At 40.9% G+C, this 21,561-nt stretch overlaps 2 protein-coding genes across 2 annotated transcripts in view; both read left to right on the plus strand.

Annotated features, from left to right (window-relative positions):
- Positions 1-1,008, plus strand: LOC137271585 (putative uncharacterized protein DDB_G0282129). Its single transcript, XM_067804029.1, has one exon. The coding sequence runs from the start codon at positions 1-3 to the stop codon at positions 1,006-1,008; it is 1,008 nt and encodes a 335-aa protein (XP_067660130.1).
- Positions 1,009-4,140: 3,132 nt separating this feature from the next.
- LOC137273283 (laminin subunit gamma-1-like) overlaps positions 4,141-21,561 on the plus strand; it is a 94,827-nt gene continuing 77,406 nt past the window's right edge. The window contains exon 1 of the mRNA XM_067805831.1: positions 4,141-4,677. Coding sequence (XP_067661932.1) covers positions 4,212-4,677 — 466 coding nt within the window. The 5' untranslated portion in view covers positions 4,141-4,211. The remainder of the gene's footprint in view (positions 4,678-21,561) is intronic.

Genomic DNA, 21,561 nt, shown 5'->3' on the forward strand with positions numbered 1-21,561 from the left:
ATGACCACGTGTCAAAAGCCTCCCGCCAAGACGTCAAACAGATCAAACAAACTCTACAACAACAGACACCCATCAAGACGTCAAACAGACCAAACAAATTCACTGCAACAGACCCATCAGTATATCAAAAAGACCAAACAAGTCCACAGCAGCAGTCCCAAAAAGACGTCAAACAGACCAAACAAACTCTACAACAACAGACCCATCAAGACGTCAAACAGACCAAACAAACTCTACAATAACAGACCCATCAAGACGTCAAACAGACCAAACAAACTCTACAGCAACAGACTCATCAAGACGTCAAACAGACCAAACAAACTCTACAACAACAGACACATCAAGACGTCAAACAGACCAAACAAACTCTACAACAACAGACCCATCAAGACGCCAAACAGACCAAACAAACTCTACAACAACAGACCCATCAAGACGTCAAACAGACCAAACAAACTCTACAACAACAGACCCATCAAGACGTCAAACAGACCAAACAAACTCTACAACAACAGACCCATCAAGACGTCAAACGGACCAAACAAACTCTACAGCAACAGACTCATCAAGACGTTAAACACAATAAAAAAAACCTCCACAGCAACAGACCCATCAAGACGTCAAAAAGACCAAACAAGTCCACAACAACAGACCCACCAAGACAAACAAAATAAACAAAAACGCCACAGCAACAGACCCATCAAGACGTCAAACAAATCAAACAAACTCTACAGACTCATCAAGACGTCAAGCAGACCAAACAAACTCTACAGCAACAGAACCATCAAGACGTCAAACAGACCACAAAAACTACAGCAACGGGCCCATCAAGACGTCAAACAGGTCCACAACAGCAGACCCATCACCACGTCAAACAGACAAAGCAAACTCTACAACAGACCCATCAAGACGTCAAACAGACCAAACAAACTTTACAACAGACCCATCAAGGCGTCAAACAGACCAAACAAGTCCACAACAACAGACCCACCAAGACAAACACAATAAAGAAACTCCACAGCAACAGACACATCAAGACGTCAAACAGACCAAACAAGTCCACGACAACAGACCCATCACGACGTCAAACAGACCAAACACACTCTACAACAACGGACCTATCAAGACGTCAAACAGACCAAACAAACTCCACAGCAACAGACCCATCAAGACGTCAAACAGACCAAACAAACACCACAGCAACAGACCCATCAAGAGGTCAAACAGACCAAACAAACTCTACAACAACAGACCCATCACGACGTCAAACAGACCAAACACACTCTACAACAACGGACCCATCAAGACGTCAAACAGACCAAACAAACTCCACAGCAACAGACCCATCAAGAGGTCAAACAGACCAAACAAACTCTACAACAAAAGACCCATCAAGACGTCAAACGAACACAAGCTCTACTGAAAAGGGTCGCACCAAACACTAATGGAGCTCCTGAAACACACATATTCCAAAGCCGAGGAGCAAGACAAAGACTATAATTGTGACACATAATATCCAAAACTACATATTTTTGTATTGACTGTTGTAATATGTGGCAAGCGAGAATCAACAATTGCGCCAAACTCTAATAAAGCTAACATAATGGAGGTGTTAGTAATGTCTCCTTTGTGAAAATATTCAAGTCATTTGAAAATATCCGCTTAAATCCCTCCGCCTCAGTGCGTCATATTAAAGATCACAGAACGAGAAACTACTTTTTTCAATAGCTGTTACTACATTAATCTGTACTTAGAGTGCAGCCAGTGCGAGAGGGTTGTCCCATGCAACAATGCACTTGTATTTAGTATATATGTTCGTATTGATGACAGGAGCTGCGTCTGGCTCCCATGCTGAGCGAGACAGTAACCTGATACACACAAAGCTTGGTGAGTGATTTATATTCAATGTCAGTGAAGTATTCCGCTTGACTGTTCCCATAAACCGTATTTCTCATGACGTTCGTAACGTCGGATTCATTGAAAACAGAAACTAGTTGAATCATATTTGTGAAGTTTACAGTACTTTTTGATAAAATCCTTATGCGCACGCCATCTTCACTTAACAGAAAGTGCACACATGCGCTCAAATGCAACGACATGCACATGCGTTGACGCCCACTGTAACAACACGACATACAGAGTTACTTCCCTTGGATTATACCGTGGTCGGTTGGTTCGTATCCCAAGTGTCTCTGGTGATGACCAAGGCTCGTTTGTTTTTTATCAAAGTTATGAAAGTGACAAAACATGGTACAGTGCTTACAAACAAAGCTAATTCGTCCATTTAAATGAACAATTACGCTTAGAGGCAACACTCATCTCCGTCGGGTTAATCACAAACCGAGTGAGTGAGTAAGTTTAGTTTCACGCCGCTTTCAGCAATATTCCAGTAACATTGCGGAGTGGGTCACCAGAAATGGGCTTCATACAATGTACCCACCGATACAGTTACTGTTTTTCGGCAATGTCGTTTCACGTAATTGTTTAACCTTTACATTACCACAACATTACCTAAACAACGTATGAAGCAATCATTCTCGTTATTTAAGATTTGACTGAAATATATTTCACGTTTGTGAAGTGGGACATAAAACAACGTAATGTTTGCATACCAGTTTGTATTTTAATAATTCCGTTTAAACAAATGAAATAAACTCATACGAGCGTGTAATATTACTCGTCATAAAACTATGGAAAACAATAAGAAATATGGTACACAGTTCAACGTAGTAAGCAAGTGTATTGTCAGCCAATCAGGTAATAGTATTTCCTCAGTGGGCGTGGCCTAATATTGTTCGATTCTTCAAATTGTGCGATTAGCCAACTAAATGCCGCAGAATCACTAGACACTTATACAGATAGTTTGTCCAAACTGATCACTCGGTATTCTACTGTATAAAAGTCATACACCCTTAGTAAGAATGTAGCAATACTATGACGCACTCATTTGGGTTATTTATTTTCAACAAATCAAAAATTAAAATAACTTATAAGATACACCCTATTTTGTCTAGAACATGTATTTTATTAATTTCAGTTGTTAGAAGCCCTTAAATAATAAAGTGCTATCGATGAATATATCCCATCTTCAAAATTTTCAAAATCGTCTTACTGAAAGTTAACGAAACTCAAAGTTAGGCTAGTAGAATCAACATGCTATTCATTCATGTTGTCTCATGCACCTTCTGGGCTGTCTGTGAGTTGGGGGTGGCCTAGTGGTTAAAGCGTCTGCTCGCCACGCTGAATATCTAGGTTCGATTCCGCATGGGTACAATGTGTGAAGACCAGTTGTGGTGTTACCGCCCTATATAGCTGGAGTGCAGATTGTATTCTTCTTTTATAAACTTATCAACTAATCAACTTATAAACTTCTGTCAAGATATGTTCAAACTGTCACTTTTCATAACCATCTCATTATTTAATAAGGTCTTGAAAGGCATTTAGAAGTTGGACAACATGAATACGACACTTATTTTATCGATAACATCTTTTTTGTTTTATTCTGATTCAGAGCTAATTACGGCTCCTTGCACTTCACAATTATTAATCACGCGTTACATGAATATATAATATATCGAGTCAAAATATTAAACGTATACTTATTAAACATCATACATTGCCTTTGTACAAGATGGTCCTCCCACTCTACAACAAAAATCTTGTATTACTTGGATACTCTGACTGAATGATTAATTGGTCTGCGATATAGGTAAAGAATTTTGGGTTAATAGCTGTTTACAAGAAAGAGCAATGTACATGCAATTACTTACAAAATATTTTGAAACGAATTCCTTCAAGCTAATTTTATGTTTTTAAACAGTTCGTCAAGACTGAAACAGTCAACACGGTATATGAATTCACTTCCGACACAAGGCAAATGAATTTTCTTGCTACATAAAACAAATGAATTACTCTAAATCTTTGCCAGAGGGCACTGAGAGATGAACGCCGCTCAAAGTCGGTGGAGCGATTTATGTAAGTGTGCTATGGTTGTGATATACCGTGTATCGTTGCGTAACCAGCAAATAAGGTAAAGTACACTAGCGTAGCATCGTTCATTTAGGCGACTAGTTTTCTTTCATAAAGAGAAGCACACAAAGTAGGCCGCGATCCCACGAGGAGGGTTTACGGTATCCCTGCAAAGCCTTCGCTCAGCAAAAAGACATCCCCTTTTACCCACAATGCAGTGGTGATTTGGTCGTGAGAGAGCAATGGCGGCGTACAGTGCAGCCGGGTTGCGACAGACAACTTCGAAAAGTTGTTCGAATGGAAATACTCGAGGGAAGATGGTTTCCTTTGTTTTAGCCATCTGTCTGGGACTTTTGATGAGGACTTGCGATGCCCAAGAGGATCCTCCAAGAGGCAGAAGCAGTTGTTACGATCGTCAGGGTAGAGCTCAGCGGTGTATGCCTGAGTTTGTGAATGCAGCGTTTGGACTGCCAGTGGAAGCCACAAATACATGCGGAGTTACTTCCACCAACGAATATTGTCTGCAGACTGGAGTAACGGGAGCTACCAAGTCCTGCTATTACTGTGACGCGAGAAGACCCGGGTATAACCACCCACCCGAGTTTATGACTGACTTCAACAACAACTACAACTGGACGTGGTGGCAGTCGGAGACGATGTTGGAGGGAATTCAGTACCCAAACGTTGTCAACCTTACTCTCAATCTCAGTAAGTGCTTCTATAATTGTTCATTTTCAGTTCTATCTATTTTCCATACTTTTAAGAAAAAAACAAAACAACTACACTTATTATACACTTATAGAAAATTAGAAAGTTTTAATAGTATTTAAAGTGGCTTTACTTTCAATGACAGTTTAGAAGTTAGAGAAACTTTAATCATTCGGAATACAATCAAGCAAATTTGAAAGCCACTATTGTGTATATGATCCAAAATTCAGAAAAGTGAAAAATATGATTAGTAGTTTACATATTTTTTGAGAAACTAATTAAAACCCAAGTTGTGCAATGTTTGTGTTGCTCACCCAAGAATTTGCAAGTATTAATAAGGATAAAGTAACTGTCTTTTCAGGATTCAACTGTTGCCATTAATTTGAAAAGTATGTTCATGTACATCAAATGCAATTTCATGATTGACACCAGTTGTTCATTTTGACAGTACATTGAGTTGAAACTAACATCAATGAGTCATAAGTAATATTATAATATTTTTATACCATGAATATAAAAATACAGCTTCAAACATTACATCAAATATGAGCTTTTACTATTCCTAATTATTAGCTATGTTAACATGTAAATAGAAACTTAACAAAAATAATGCATAGTGATTAAATGAATCCCTCCAAATAAATACAATATTCAATATGCTGACTTGCCACTCATAGGGAACAATTAGTGGAGGTGCAATAGGTCACTGTGAGTTACATAATAAGTAAGCCTCTCACAGCACTCCTTGCCTTCTGTTGTATAGGGGCAGTGATGCATATATTTGCTTTAGACTGAGTGTTGGAAAAGCTTGTTAATTAGCAACTAACTATTGCAGCATTGTTCTTTTCCATCCGTGGGGGAAAAAATGGTGAATATAGGTTATTATAACCTGGCGTTTATTCATCCTGAATTATTTCAGCTCATAGATGTGACAATATATTTACTTTCTGGTGGTGTTAAACACAGTAGCAGATAAATGTATTAACTATGTGATACAGTATTAAAAATCTAGTCATACTTTCGCCCGTATTCCCCTACATTTCATCCATGAGGAAAAAGATCTATATATATTCAGGTAATATGATATGACTAGAAGGGGGATACAGGTGGAAATCTTTCCACCGTTATAGTTTAATACATTCTGAACATGATATGTCATGTATAGGAAGAAAATAACAAACTTACAGTCATAGTTGGTATAATGCTTGTCAGTGCAGCTACACTGAAAGTGAAACATCTCTCACATTAACAATAGAGAAGTTGTATGGCCTCAGAACACCCACCACCACTTCCATTTCTTTGTTAACCAGAAAATATTTTAAACATTTTAAGTTCAGTTACGGAGAAATTATCAACGTCTTGTTTACATTATAGAATGTATGGTGTATCCCCCGTGCAATTATCGTGGCTCTTCTCCACACACGAGCTGTAGGTCACACATACAAGCTGAGTACTACTTCCAGTGAGCGCGTGAAGGAATATGTCGCATAAGCAAAATTTTTGCAGAATCTGTGTCAGTTGCTGCTGTTATGATCTGCTTTTAATCTGTATATCTTGCTCAGGAAAACAGGGGATAAACTTCTATAACATTACATAATGGAGGCATCCTTTATCATGAAACACTGACAAGGCGTACAAGACAAAGAAAGAACATTCATAAGAGCTAACTTTGTGTCAATCTACTGTTTATGTAAATGGCAACAGAATCTGATAGCATAGCTGGAGCCCTGGGCCCAACTTTATCTATGACACATCAAGGGAAGGGGGTGGGGAATTCATTACGCAGGGGGAGCTCTAAGAGGAGGGAAGAAGGAACCGATAAGGGGGTCAGGATCTTGGCTACTGAAGAACAGATAAGCCAGACTAAGTTTCCAGGGGGACTGATGCTGCTGTAAGCCATCTTGAGTGTGTTACAGGGAGACTGTGAACCACATGCAACTGGTGGTTTATAGTACAACAATATTGTTCTTTACTAGAACACAAAAGCCTGAAATGAACCATCTTCCTTCTCACAGAGACCCATTTTCAATAATGGTATTTAATTGATTACATCAAAATATTCTCTCTTTTTGTTTAAACTAAGCATTAGTTTGGTGTTTCGTAATTCAGTTTCACAGTCCCTGAACCATGTTATATTTCCCTTTTCATAATGTAAAGTATCTCAGTGAAGCCAGTCTTTGTGTTTAGCATCTCCCATATTATAAGGCTCCTTTCCAATTACAGTATTGTTTGTATGAAAAAGGTTTTTTTTCTCAAGAGGTGTATATGGAAATTTTAGAGTTTCTACGAAGATTGCTTCAAACTCAAAGGCAGTATTGGGTCTGAGGTCAATTTTTGCTCTGGTTTGTTAGTCTAACTGATGTATCATGATATGACACAAATGATGTTCACATTTGTGTTGAAACCTACTATCATGCATAGACAGGCTTGTCTTCTCTGATTGGCATTCTAAAAGCTGGGTTAATGAAGGATGAGGACTATTTCTATGGATATACAACTTCTTTATTCTGTGTAGGCGTCATTTCAACATAGATTCTAATGGCATCATCATCACTTGATTGACAAGGACATTAGAATCTGTGTTGCAACATTGTGTATGCAGAATGAAGAAGTTGTATATCCATAAAATAGTTCTCATCCTTCATAGACAGGCTTGCACAAGCAGGAAGTGACCTATTCCATGGTGTTGATTTATTGCCCTGGATCCAGTGCCATCTGTAGAGAAATTGGTTTATACATTAGTGTGAGGTGGTCTTTGTTCATGATCACTGGGCCAGCCGAAATAATCCCACATGTGTGATGAGTTAAGAACCTGAACATTCACATCCTGCATGTATAGATCCCGAAGATAGTGTTAGAAATTAATGATGGGTGTTTGGTGATCCTTTTAATATGCCTAATAATATCCACGAGAGGTTTGATTAAAAACCAACAACATAGAAAACTTGGAGGACCTCATAATGTTCTTTCACTGAATGAGCTTCAGTGAGTTTCACTCTCATACTGATTCTTGTCTTCATGTAACTCTTCAGTTTAATGGCTTATGAAGACATGAAACATTTTTGGGCATCAACATCGTTGTGTATTAAACTTTGATAAGCAGTACACAAAGGAAATAGAAGTTGCCCTGAAAATTGGTCATGTTGTAGCAACTTCAAACGCCAACCAAAGAGTTAATATCTCATGCTGTATAATTTTGGTAGCATCCATCTGACTGTCATAGTAATGAACTGTGCAACAGTTGTATAACATGTTACATGTGAAGCCTACAAAGGTGTATCAGCCCTCAATCTGTAACACATGTTGCTTGGTGAATCACACTGCCACATGTTACAACAGTGTTTATAATCAAGGTGGAGGATATTGTTTATATTGCATACTTGTGGTTTCAGTGGTTTAAGTATGTGTTTCCTTTGGGAAGTGGATGTCCGATGTGGTTTGATGGGTTCATTCATGATATGAATCATATCCTACGTAGCACTGTCATTAAGATTTTATGTTTGAAAGGTTTTATATTTGTAGGCTCAGTACCCTTACAAGGGACATATCCAGGACTCCAGACAAATGGCTATGGAAGGCAGTTTGGGAATATATTTTTTTCTCAAAAAAACCCAGATTAGTCAATGAAGTACATGTTAGTTTCTCCCAAAGCTATAGCATTAGCACCAAATAAGGAATATGAATCAAGAAATTTGTGTTACACAAAATGACTCAAAAGAAAGAAAGAAAGAAAGAAAGAGAAATCTGTGATCCAATTTGACAACTTTTACAGATCAGTTAATTTGTAAGTATAGAGCACCTGAGCAAGTTCAGTAATCTGTCATACAGACCCTGAAACAAACATCCAATTAAGCCAGTGCAAGTCTAGATTATGTGGCATGTAGATTTCCACAGTTTCAGGAAGGAAGAAAATCTCACTCATTATGTTCTATTATTCTTTATCATGAATCTTCTTGGATAAAATCTGTTTAGTTCAGAGAGAGCTGTTGGTCTACAAATCCACATACGTTCTTGTTTATTATTCTCACTTAACAGTGATGCCGGATTAACCAACATGATGATAATATTTGTGTTGATAGGTGTGTTCATAGTCTGAAATAGTGTCAGGTTACCATTATTGGTCTGGACAGATCACCTTCGACTTTGACAACTTTTGGCATCATTCCCAGTAGAGATAGTGTCATGGACAAGCCATTTTGTTGACATAAGGACATTTTACTGGAGTTGGCGTGGCTGTGTCTAGTGGTTAACATGTTCACTTGTTATACACAAGAACCAGGCATCAATTTGCTACATGTACAGTGTGTCAAGTAATTTCTTGGGTCTTCTGTCATGATGGTAACAGAATTTTGCTAAACAGGGCATATGAGTATGCTCTTGCTCCAGATTTGGTCTTTGAGCAAGTGACTTGAGTAGGAGACTATGTTATCTTATCATCTGTCAGCTGGTATAATTATACTCTAAGGCTGTGTGAAAGGATTTTTTTGTTTTACAATCCTCACTTCCAATCACCCTGCCTCACATTGTTGTTTTGGACCAGTAGACAGAAAGTTTCTACTTATGTCTTAGCATCTTATGAATATCCTATGAGAAGTGAAGCTGCATGTTAATCTTGTACATTGTCTAATAATTTAAACAATGTCTTGAACTTGGTTTATCAATATATCATAGAGTTTTCAATGCCACCTGTCTGACATTATGAAATGAGTTGGATGAAAAATATTTTTTGGCCTTAATGTTACAGTTGACAGTCACAACTATTGAACTGTTGAACATATTTCATGTCAGTGATAAAAGATAATGATACAAAATTGTACATATTGACATAACCAAACATTCTGATAGTTAGGTTATCAATACAACAAGTAGTAGTGGAAATGATACAGATACATTTAAATGTTGGCTACAAATGTGACAATCAGTGAGGCATTGCACATGTACATGTAATAAAAAGGTTGTAAATTCTGGGATAGCTATCATGCCCAGATCCTCTGAAATCCACAGATTTAAATGCAGATCAGTTGATCTTGAGATTCATCTAAATAAGAGGAGAAAATATTTAGAAGGGGTGATGTCCCAGTTATCAACATCAAGTACCCATCATCTGTGTCTGTAAATCTGTAAACAAAGCCATGCTTCCACTTTCCTAACTGCTTTCTAAGCTAATACTTGATTGGATCACTTCAGTCAATGTAGCCTATTAGAATCACTGTTTTAGACATAAATGGGTAAATGCAGATGGCAGCATGAATGATGAAAGTTTCTTTTGGCGATTTATTGACAGAAATATAGTGGAAAATTTGATCCGTGATCAAGAAACATGAATCAGTTATATCGATAAAGAAGTGAGGAATACATTTAGATGAAAATGGCTTGAAAAAAAAGTAACTGTCAAAGTGAAAATTGGAAAAAACTTCAAGTGAATATCAGAAAATTTGGCAAACTTTGTAAAATAGGAAAAGCAATTTTTTCTGCGAACCCATGGAAATCCATTGATCTAAATGCAAATCAGTCGATCTCGGACCTTGCCCCCAGACCCTCTGCTGCTTTTCTGCAGAAATCACTTTCACCTGTTGCCATCCCTGTTAATTATAATATTCTTGTTATGATATGCAGACTGGTAAGACACATTAGGTATTTATGCCATGCCAAAGGAGTTGAAGGCTTCAAAACATACCCAGGAATACTGTGCCATGTATTTGCATATTTTTAGTTGTACATGTAGTGTGTTCAGACTAATCTGTGTTGTGATGTTGATGTGTTGATGTACAAGGATATAACAAAGTTCAGCTTGGCTGCCCTGGAGAATATTGCTTTGTATTACATGGCTAATGTTACTTGTGTCACTGAGGTTGGAGCACCCTAATCCAGACTTGTGAAATATTTTGACATTAAACCTGTTGAATGTGTAGTAGGTATTTCGGCATTTAAATATATGCCCATGATTGACTTGGACAACTTGTTTCAGTCATTATTGCTCTAACATCACTCATGAATCAAGTAAAGAGTGAGGTAAATTTCTTTTACAACCTATTAAAATCTGGCACTCTCTGGAAGTATATTTGCTGTACAAATACCAGTAGTTATGATTCAGTTGTATGAAGTTGAATGAGTGGGTGGGTGAGTGAGTGAGTGATTGAGTGAGTGGGTGGGTGGGTGGGTGAGTGAGTGAGTGAGTTTCATCCTTTCAGCTACATCCTACAGATCACACCATTAGACATGGGCTTCTAACATTGTACTTGTGTGGGAAATCAAATATTGGTCTCACGATGAGTGAACACCTAGATACACCAAAGCAATGTTAATAAGAAATGTTTCAATAACAGTACAGATCACCAGGTCCTAATATTAAGGCAACATGTTCTGATTTCCCAGAAATGAATACATGGACACAGTCCCTATGAATTGACTAAGCTTGTTTCCTGCTTGAGGATAGCGTTTCCTCTACCCAGTTTTCTCATGCTTGGAACATCTGCAGAATTTCCTGTAGCTGTTGGTGGTGATGGCTTGGGCTTGTCCTGTGCTGGTTCTGGGTTCCTGGAGAGTCATCAGAGCCAGATTTCTCTTCTACACGTGGTTGTGCTGCCTCTCTTCCTCAAGAACTTTCCCAGTTTAAATACTTGAAAGTTACATTTTATGCTGGTTTGTTTGTAAATAAGATATGGAGGAAATGAGGCATGTTCCCACTCTGGTTATTGTTGAACATGTTTCGTAACTGTGGTGTTGGAAGTACGTTTTTGTCAAAGAGGTTTTCCAGGATTTAAGAGAAAGACCATTTCAACACAGAAAGAAGAGTGATGCAGCCGTTCACAATATGAGATCATGCTAAAGATCTAAGTTCAGTACCCCATGTGGGCACAATTTTTTATTTCCATTTTGGGTGTACCCCTGTCTGCTGTGTTTCCACCTAGACTTTCACAAGTCTCTAATGTAGTAATTAATGGTTGAAATGAAAATTCCTAAAAAGATATACCGAGATAAATAGTGGCTGTGTATCTACCTTGCCTCTAGTTATTTTTAAACTAGAAAAAGGAAATTCCAAAGCAAACAAGAAGACAAATTTGTCCAACATCACTTCCTAGCCTCTGTCACTGTCACTTAACATGTTCTGCCTTGGGAATCTGCTTTTACAATATATGTTAATTCCTATTTAGCTACATCTTTTCAAGAAAAGCAGTTGGTACCGACCAAATTTTCGCACATTTGATACATGAAAATAGTAACATCTTTGAAACATTTGACATGCCGTGCGTCCCTGTTGGATGGTGGTTTAAGTAAATGTGTTGAATATAACTGAAATATTCTGAAAGCAGCATTAGACCAACTTAGTACTGTGTAACCTGGTTTTTGCTGACATACCACAAAATGCCATATTCAAAGACGTGAAAAAGACTTTATTAACCTACCTTTTGGTGACTGATTTAAATATGAAACACTTTTATATGAGATATGATTATTTATATCCTGAGGCAGTCTTTCCAGCTGATTCAAGATGTGGGTTAACAACTGAGCAGCTGGGTGTGGTGTGAGCCAGATTAACCTACTACTGAAGTGTTAGATGGGATGGGGTAATTATCAGATTAGGTTGTAGTAGGCTGTTTAGATGTAATCCTGGATTGTGTACCTGATATGGATTAGAATATTGGCCTTCAGTAACCCATGATTGTTGTAAGAGGCGACTAACACGATGGCGTTCTCAGGCTCGCTGACTTGGTTGACACGTTATTGGTTTCCAGTTTTGCAGATTGATGCTCATGCTGTTGATCACTGGATTGTCTCAGAAATTTACAGACTGCCATCATATAATTCAAATTTAACCTTTATGTAACCTTAGAATGAGGGCAATCAAAGAAATCCAATTAATATAACTTTGTTTTTCATGTCTAGGTATCCACTTGTTTATCTTAAATAAACACATGTTTATGACTTTTTATCTACCACGTGTATTGGGTAAATAAATATTCTTGCATAATAATAAAAACTTAAGCTAGGAAGGGACCACTTTGACCATTACGCATAAGCATGCTATTTGAGAAGATGAAAATAAAATTTGTTTTTGCACTATCACGATGCAGCGTGGTGTGCGAGCTAAGATGCCAGACTAGTAATCCAGCAATTCTGGAGGTGCCGGGATCGAGCCCACCTGTGACCGGGTGTGAAAAACCTAGGAGTCAACTTTGCGTACAGACTCTATCAGTGTTGTCACAACCCCTACTGTGCAGTACACAACTTTGTGCACTTAAAAGAACACACAAATCTCTTGGTACATGATCAGATGATGGCCACATGAATACGTACAAACACATAGTTGCGAGTACAGCAACGTGCAGTAAACATGGATAAAGTACTGTGACTATGTGTCCCAGTCCACCCAGCTGTGAATGGGTACCTTGTGAGGATAGGAAAGCCACATTAGCTCGATGCACCTAGTAGTAGCAGGCTACAAGAGTTGTGTGCTCTACAGGGAGTTGAGATGAAAAGAACCTGATGTGCCATTGTGATTGACATTGAGGAAAAACAAAGCGCCTTTGAGCAGTTGAACTGGCAAACTGGATATTGGTGCTACACAATGTTTAGTATAATAATAGTAATATCACACCTTATCTGTTAACATGACACGTTCAAATGAGCACATGGTAACTTCATACTTATAATTGTTTTATGGCTGAAAGAATACTCGTATCACCTTTAACCTGTGTTTTCTCACTTAAGCATTACTATCAAATTATAACCCTACCATCATTTAACTAGGCACTACATTGTCAGTTCAAGAGATATCGGGTTAATTCTTTTTTCATTTTGTGGGGGAAATCGTGTGTACTATGTATCTGTCCTTATCTCATATCGATCATGTGGTCCCTTTACCGGAGACCTTACCCATGTTTTATGCTGATATATAAATATGTATTCTTTTATTTTATCAGCATATTTGATGATTGAACATTGCTTCTTAACAAGGCAACATAGTTGATATTGAAATTTCTTTTGTGATGTTGTGATGCCTAAATACTCTGTCTCAATACTGTGATAAGTAGATACATAGTCACATAGTAACACTTCTATGGGCTAATTTCATTGAATAAAGATGCAAAACCCTCACAATGCTATGGAGGGCATTGTGACATTATCAATTAAACTATCACTTGCAAACAGATGTCAGTGAAGTAGTATAGGGAATGATAGTCCGAAAACACTTTTCAAAAACCCCTCTAAAAAGCCTCATTTACTAAATGAGGCTTTGGTGGGACCATTAGCTCTTGCTATTATTGCCCCTACTACAAAGCCACGCCATCACGTTTACCGTGACTTGGCAGGCGGTAACACTGTGCCGTACGGTACGATCAATAATTCTTCTCTTACAAACCCCCTACCCGGCCCATCCCTCAAGTAGTACAAGTTAGGTTCGTCGGCTTTTATATCCACTTTATCTATGTTGTAAGTTTTGACTGACCATATAGGATCGGTGGCTCGCTTACGGCTATCGCCCCTATGTTATGTTTATATCGATGAAACAGTTTAACGTGAACCGCCTACGATCTCTTTGGTGTTCATAATAAAGGCTTGCTGGGCTTTTTGTATTCCCTGTGCTATGTACTTTTTTTTCTCATCCTCGCTGATAGCAGACTTACGAGACTTGGATCGAATATCTTGTTTCATTCCGTTATATTTTTTGAGTTCAGAGAGGATTGAACTAAACTCCTCTTCTGAGATCTTACTGTCAGAGAGTGCCGTGGAAATTCGCTCACTCACTGTGTTCAGCTTTGCTTCGGCCAGAACCCTGATCTCGTCGTGTTTCAATACCTTACGATTAAGTCTGCGTGATACTAACTTAAGCGCCAACCCTACCAACCCTGTCACCCCAGCCGTTATTTCAATACCTAGCACTATAGGTGCAGCCACGATGGTAGTTAACAACCCAACGCCTGCCGCCCCTAGTCCCATGCTGGTTGCCATAAGGGTAGTGTCAGCCCCGTCCACGATATTGAAAGCTCTATTATATTTTTTACATAGTGCTTTCCGCGTGTCACGGTCTTGTTCTAGTTGACGTTTCATATCACATAACTGCCTCAAGCGGAACCCATCTACGGTTTCCAATGTCTTCGCTACTTCCTCTACAACTGGGTACAGGCCCATCCTATAATGTATATTTTGAAAGATATTTTAATTGGGGTTCAGTTAATATTCTATCAATGTACTTGAAGTCTACAAGTTCTAGACTACTAGTCAGGGCAATAGGTGAGAGCCTAATAGACTTTTCTGTTGTAATAGAAACCCCAGGGAGGCTTATTAAACGTTTTATAGAACCCGTGGGGGTATCCTGTTGTATAACAATACGACAATATTGGTATATGTAAGACCAGCGTATTGACACCCCGGGTAAAATTTGGTGTACTATTGGGGGGTCTCCATCGAATGAATCCGTAAAGTAGACTTCTATGATGAGGGTGAAAGGGGAGGATATTCTATCAAGATTACTGCTAAATGTTAATTTATTGTTTGGATAAACATTTAACCCCTTTTTGCCGTGACCAATAGATGGTATGTGTACTAATGCCCTCTCCGGAATGAAATCCCCGGCCCAGATACCATTGTTCTTAATCTTAGAGACAAACCCATTATTTAATGTGATATAAGGTGAGGTGAATGTTAAGTTGATCAGCCATTTGGGCTCTTTTAAATCTGGTAACGGCACCCGTCTGTACACGTTGTCTTTGAAGTGTAGGATGTATAATTCATCTTCCTCACCAGGCTGATCGAATCCCTCCGTATCTCCCAGGTCGTTAAGTGTAGTGTTGGGATGATGACTAGTCATTATTATACTATTATGATATAATTTCCAACTGGTTTTCTGATAATAATTCAGGGGTTAACTTAATACCCATGAAGTGTATGTTGTCAGGCAGGAAGATATTGATTAGTGATATCTTATTTTCCACGATCACGTTGACCCCCTGTAGACTGGTCTTGGAGTCGACACCCACCCGCACGTAAACGTTGCAAACTTGATACTGGTGTCGTTTCACCCACCCGAGTTTGATCCCCTTCACGATCTCGACATCATTCACCGATGGTTCCCCTAGGTAGACTTTGATGAATAGTGTTGAGTTTGCCGGTAGACTCTCTAGTATCTTGACCACGCCTTCGAATTCAGACACCAACTGCAATTTCACGTTTTGTATGGCTGGTTTACTCGATAGCATGTGGGCTGCTATAGTGTTGACTGGGCTGACGACTATGCTACGCCTCTGAGTTGGGACGTAAGCCACGAGCAGGGTTCCATTGTTTACGACTTTGTTTAGGTGGTTGTCTTTGTTATCCGTGAACACGTAAGGGGAGACGAGTCTAATATTGAGAAACCATTTGTTATCGGGTAACAACACCCACTTGTCATCTTCGGTGAAGACGAGCATATATGGTTTGTTTTTGACGACGGTAGTGCTCTCAACATCGTCTAAGTCGAACAGTTTACCTCCGAATGATGGGTATATTCTCCAGTTGTCATCACCGGTGTTGACGAGGGCGTACTTAGTGTTGGCTGTTGCTCCTGTGGTATCTATCATATCACTTAGGGCTCCACCGGAGGGGATTTCAACGCGTTTGTAAATGTTGTTTTTCAGTTGCAAGGCGTACGATTTACCATCTACTCCGGGAGCGTCGAAACCGCGTGTGTCTCCGAGGTCGGAGATCCCGATATTGACGCATTTTTTCACTCCGGGCCCTTGTGCGCTGGTCATGTTACGTGAAGCGTTAAGCTGAGGTATCCTATATTTACAGGATTATGATTTATATCTAACACCGATATTGTCAGTTCAGGTATGTTACCCTGGGTTAATCTCTTATACTGCCGTGGTGAAAATGACTCGGTTCTACCGTCGTTGAATTTCTCAGTTTTCACCGGCACTGCTCTCAGTATAGTGGAAGGGTGGCCTCCTTGAATGTTATACGTTGTGCTCACCTGACCGAGATGAATGTATAGCTCTCGGTACGGTACTAGTTCGGGTAACTTCGTGCCTGTGACGGTTGTTGTTGGTTTTATCTCGTCAGGAGACATACCGAGTATCCTCGCTAATGGTCGGCCGAGCCTCAAGGAGGTTCTTCCGTTGTTGATTAACACCACTGTGCCGTTTGAGTCGTTCATCTTGAGTTCGGCTCCCAGGGGTTTGAAGACCTCATCGTTTAGCGAGCACACGCTGTAGTAGCCGTCAGTTATTTGACTGCGAGTTCCACTGACGAACAGCTTATTGTTGCTGATATTAATGTTAGTCCATTGCGGTAGGTAGGTGATATCGCAGAGTGCGACTTCGAGTTGACCTGACGTGTTATCGATCGCGTGCGTCAGCTGAACGGCCTCACCGCTCGTTATTCCTGGAAGTGTTATGTACATATTATAATATATGAATTATAAATTATAATATGGATTTAGCACACTTGAAAATCGTGGTGAATGCAGATGGTACGGGGTTTAAAACAACCTTTATTGATATCTTTGAAAAGTATGTTGTGTCTGTTAATAACGCGCAGGCGGTGGTAAACTGGAATCAAAACCCAATGCAGTTTTGGCAGAACCAACTCAACTTTGCTGTGTGGTGTGCGACGACAGGGTCGGGTGTGAAACCAGACTACGGTATAGACGAACTGAGTAAGGCGGTTATTTTGTTTCATATTTATTATCAAACGAGACGAATATTGAAGGAAATAAGTGCTCCTCTTCCCCAAGATAAAGCGTGGAGTATGACGAATAACCCCTATGATAGACGCGCTTATGAACGTATTTGTGGGGAGTTTGAGATTCCAACGAATAAAGACTTTCGCCTTCCTGGTGTGAACCATGGTCTCGGTATAGTTCTCGTGTACTTCTACAGGTCCGGAAAATATTATGCCGGTTCTAAAGATGGTTCATACAACCCAAACCGGCATACATTTACAGGCCCCACAACGAATGAAAAGATCCATGTCAGCTGTATAAAGCAAACCAGTCCTGATGCAGCCACAGCCTGGACTAAAATGATCTCAAAAACATCGAAAGGATTCACTCGTGCTGGTACAATACGCTTGAACGACTCGATTCGAACGTACGTGTGGGCGCTGTTGGGTGCGCAGTCGATGACGCGTTCTAACATCCTCGGTAAGGGAACTGCTTACGACGCTCAGACACAATTCGTTTCCAACGTTGATGATGCTATCAATTCACCAGTTGATCTCCCGAGGGCCATCGAACGCTACCAAAACGTGTTAGAATACGCCAGATCGAAAGTCAATTACGTGTTCGGCGTGGGGTTGTACATGGCCCCGAGTGATATGCAACTGAGAATAAAAAAAGTGGTGGGTTATAACAACGAAATAGTCATAGCCACGAAGGATCAAAAGTTGGGTATCAACCCCGATATTAACACCCCACATATCCCACACACCCAACCACGTGAAACGGGTATAGTTGCGCCACCACCGGAGCCTAAAGTTCATGTGGAGGTACCCCCGGGGGGTGTGGGGGTTTCCACCACCTATCAGCAGCATATTGATAATAAAACAGCCTTAGTGGTTGGTGGGGTAACTTTGGGACTTATTTGGTTAAAGATTTCTTAGCCGCTACGTACACCAGACCCACCACGGCGACGATGGCTGCCCACAGGTTTTGACTGAGCCACATGGCAGTTTTAGATAGAGCGCTCAACAACCACGAGACGATGCTACCCAGGATGCCGGGAAGGGCTTCGGCGGCTTTACCAGCCAGTTTAGCTAGGCCTTCCCCGAGTTTTTTGATCCAGTCTTTAACACCACCACCGCCACTTGGAGTTCCGCCGCCGCCGGCAGGCCCCACAGGGGTTCCTCCCACCAGTGACACCACCAGGGTTGATATGATTAAACCCAATGCAGTCAGAATGCTGGCGATGGTGATCCCTTGCTCCCGGAATAATATCCGAATCCTGTTGGCTAAAGTTGTATCTTCGTTCAGTATTCTATCGATTGTTTCCCGAATGCGACTGATCTGGGATCGAAGATGTTCACGATTCGAGGAAGCGGCTTCCAAGCGTGTACGTCTCTCGTCTTCTAAATCGCGTAGTCGTTCATTGATACGACTCTTCATATCATCGTCGTCAGTTTCGGTGAGTTTGGTTTTTTCCCTAGCGATGTGCTCGTCGATTTCGTTCAGTTTCCCCATGTTGTTCACGAGTTCTCCACGCACGCGTTTCACGGCTTCGTCTAAGCCGCGCAGTTCCCTTACCGGAAAGTCAAATCCCGGTAACGGTTTGTCCCAGTAGGTGCTCAACAGTTTTTCTATGCTGTCCGAGGCTTCTGTAGCACGCTCTGGCGTCATTTCATCTATAGTGGTGAGGTGGGATCTGGTAGCTTGCAGATCTTCTTTAACGGTCTTAGGTATTGCACCACCGTAATCAGGCATGTTTAGATGTTCACGGATAAATTCAGCACCACCATTGCGGCTGGCTAGAGTTGACAAGGCCAGTGGTTTTTTATTGATCTTGTTAAAGAGGTCAACCCCTGGGGCAGACTTAAGACGTAGAACACCCTTTGTATCAACAAAAAAATTCTTATGGTATATACCCTGTGGTTCAACGTAGTTTTTATCTCTTCTTAAACTTTTGTAATAATCATTTACCGTTGTTTCCAAGAGTTCTTGGTTCAATGGTGAACTAGTAAATGAGGTCTCCTGCTCATCAGATGCCTGGGCACTAGCGCCCCGCATATCATCCATAGGTATGTCTTCATCCATTAGTATTTAAATATATTTTATTTATATATAACAATGTACGGTAGAAAATTAGATCCTTTCAGAAAATTGAGAGAGCCATTAGGTGCCAGAGCCGTGCGACAGTCGGTGACCATCACCAACAATCCCAGCAAGATAGACCAGAACCAAACTCTGCTGGTTAGATTTCCAAACCTTGGTGAGAATGACCTCATTGTACCAGGCACTGTTCGACTGGCGTTCAATATCACGTTGACCTCCGACAACGACAAACGCGAGCTAGTGCGGAACGTGGGTCGAGCTATCATCAAGAAAACGACCGTCAAGATAAGCGGTAACGAGGTACTGAGCATCGACGACAGCGACGTGTTTCACTGCTACAAGGATCTCTGGAAAAGCGAGAGAGAACGAGTCAATGATGTGTACCAGGGCATCAGCAAATCAACCCGGGCGCGCATAGGGTATGTCTTCACGCAAGACCAGCAAGACAAGCTATCAGACGGTGAAAAGGCCATAGCTCTAGCATACGGGAATCGATTCTGCGTGCCGCTCGACTTCGAGTTGCTCACGGGACACGCGCCGTTTTACCAGGCCGCGCTGGGTGATAGGCTCGAATACGAGCTCACTTTTAACGACTATAGCAAAGTAGTGCGTACGCCGAACGGTGATGAGGCCAGTTATTCCATAGACAACATCTCTCTGGAGTTCGACATGGTCACTAGCCCGGAGCTGGCCAGGCAGGTTCGAAGTCAGTACTCTGGGAAGATGGCTATCCTGTACGATCGCGTACTGAGACATAGATCAGTCGTGCGAGATAAGAGCGACACTGTGTGGAATATCAACCTGAACGTGCCGGCGCGATCGATGAAAGGTATCCTGGTCGTCCCCGTGGAGGATTACGATCCATTCCGGAGGGACAGCGAAAAGTTTTTCAACCCCGAGATTGAAAAGGTGGAAGTTACCATCGAGGGCGTGCCCAACCAGCTGTTCAGTCATGGTATGAGACCACACCAGCAGTGGGATGAGATAAAAAAACTACCAGTGGGGGATTACATAACAAAGGACCTGGACCTCGGCTCCGTGCAGATCGGTGAATACCTGACCACCAAGTACGCCCTATGGTTGGACATGCGATCCACGGATGATGATAAACTGCACGGTAGCGGGCGCCGTATAGATAACGGCAGCGAAGGGATAACCATCCAGATTACTAAGAAGGCTCAAACCGCTGGTAAGTTGAAATTATATCTGTACGTTATTATGGACGCGCAACTTAATATAGACAATGGGAGATTCGTGCAAGCCATCTATTGAGGGGGGGACACCCCCCCACACCCCCCGAGGGTACCCACCACTACCCACTGACCCACACTGCGCTATCATATGCGGGCAGACTGGCTGTGGGAAGACCGTTTTCGTGTTGGATATGTTGGAGGGTTACTACAAGGATGTGTTCGATAACATCGTTATCATGTGCCCTACTCTGAGCATGAATAAAACGTACGCGCGACCTTGGGTGATGACGGACCCGGATGTACACAAAATCGACCCTGGAACACGCCTGCAGGACTGGTTGAAAGCTCTTCACGAGAAATTTAAAGGGGAACCGACGCTGTTCATACTGGACGACTGCAGCGCTAATCGCGAGATAACAAAAAAGAGAGACATGCTATCGTACCTGGCCTTCTCCGGCCGGCATGCAAATCACAGCGTCTGGGTGCTAACGCAGAAGTTCAACTCGGTGTTGAAAGACCTCAGGGAGCAGACGCGATGGGTGGCCTTATTTCACTGCAAGGACAGGGATTCGTTCGAGGAGTGTTTGAGAGAGAACGATGTGATGAGTAAATTAGAACGGGAACGGGTGAAGAAACAGCTCGCTGAAACTAAACACGCTAAGCTCGTTCTAAAGACCGACCAACCAGTAGCATATATAGTATGCTAAAGCTAAGCAAAGCTAAGCAAAGCTAAGCAAAGCTAAGCATATAGCTATGATATTTGAAGTATTTGTCGTGTGCAACTTAACTTTCATTTCTCTGTGTTTTGTCTGCATCGGGTATTATATAGTTAAAACTAAATCTTACTTGTTATATTATAAGATGGAGTGTGAGGAATTGCTCGAACAATTGTCGCCCGCAGGCCCCACTGATGACAAGCGAGAGAAACTGGTGGCGTTGGCT

The sequence above is a fragment of the Haliotis asinina genome, chromosome 2 (assembly GCF_037392515.1).
Source record: "Haliotis asinina isolate JCU_RB_2024 chromosome 2, JCU_Hal_asi_v2, whole genome shotgun sequence".
Classification (NCBI taxonomy): domain Eukaryota; kingdom Metazoa; phylum Mollusca; class Gastropoda; order Lepetellida; family Haliotidae; genus Haliotis; species Haliotis asinina.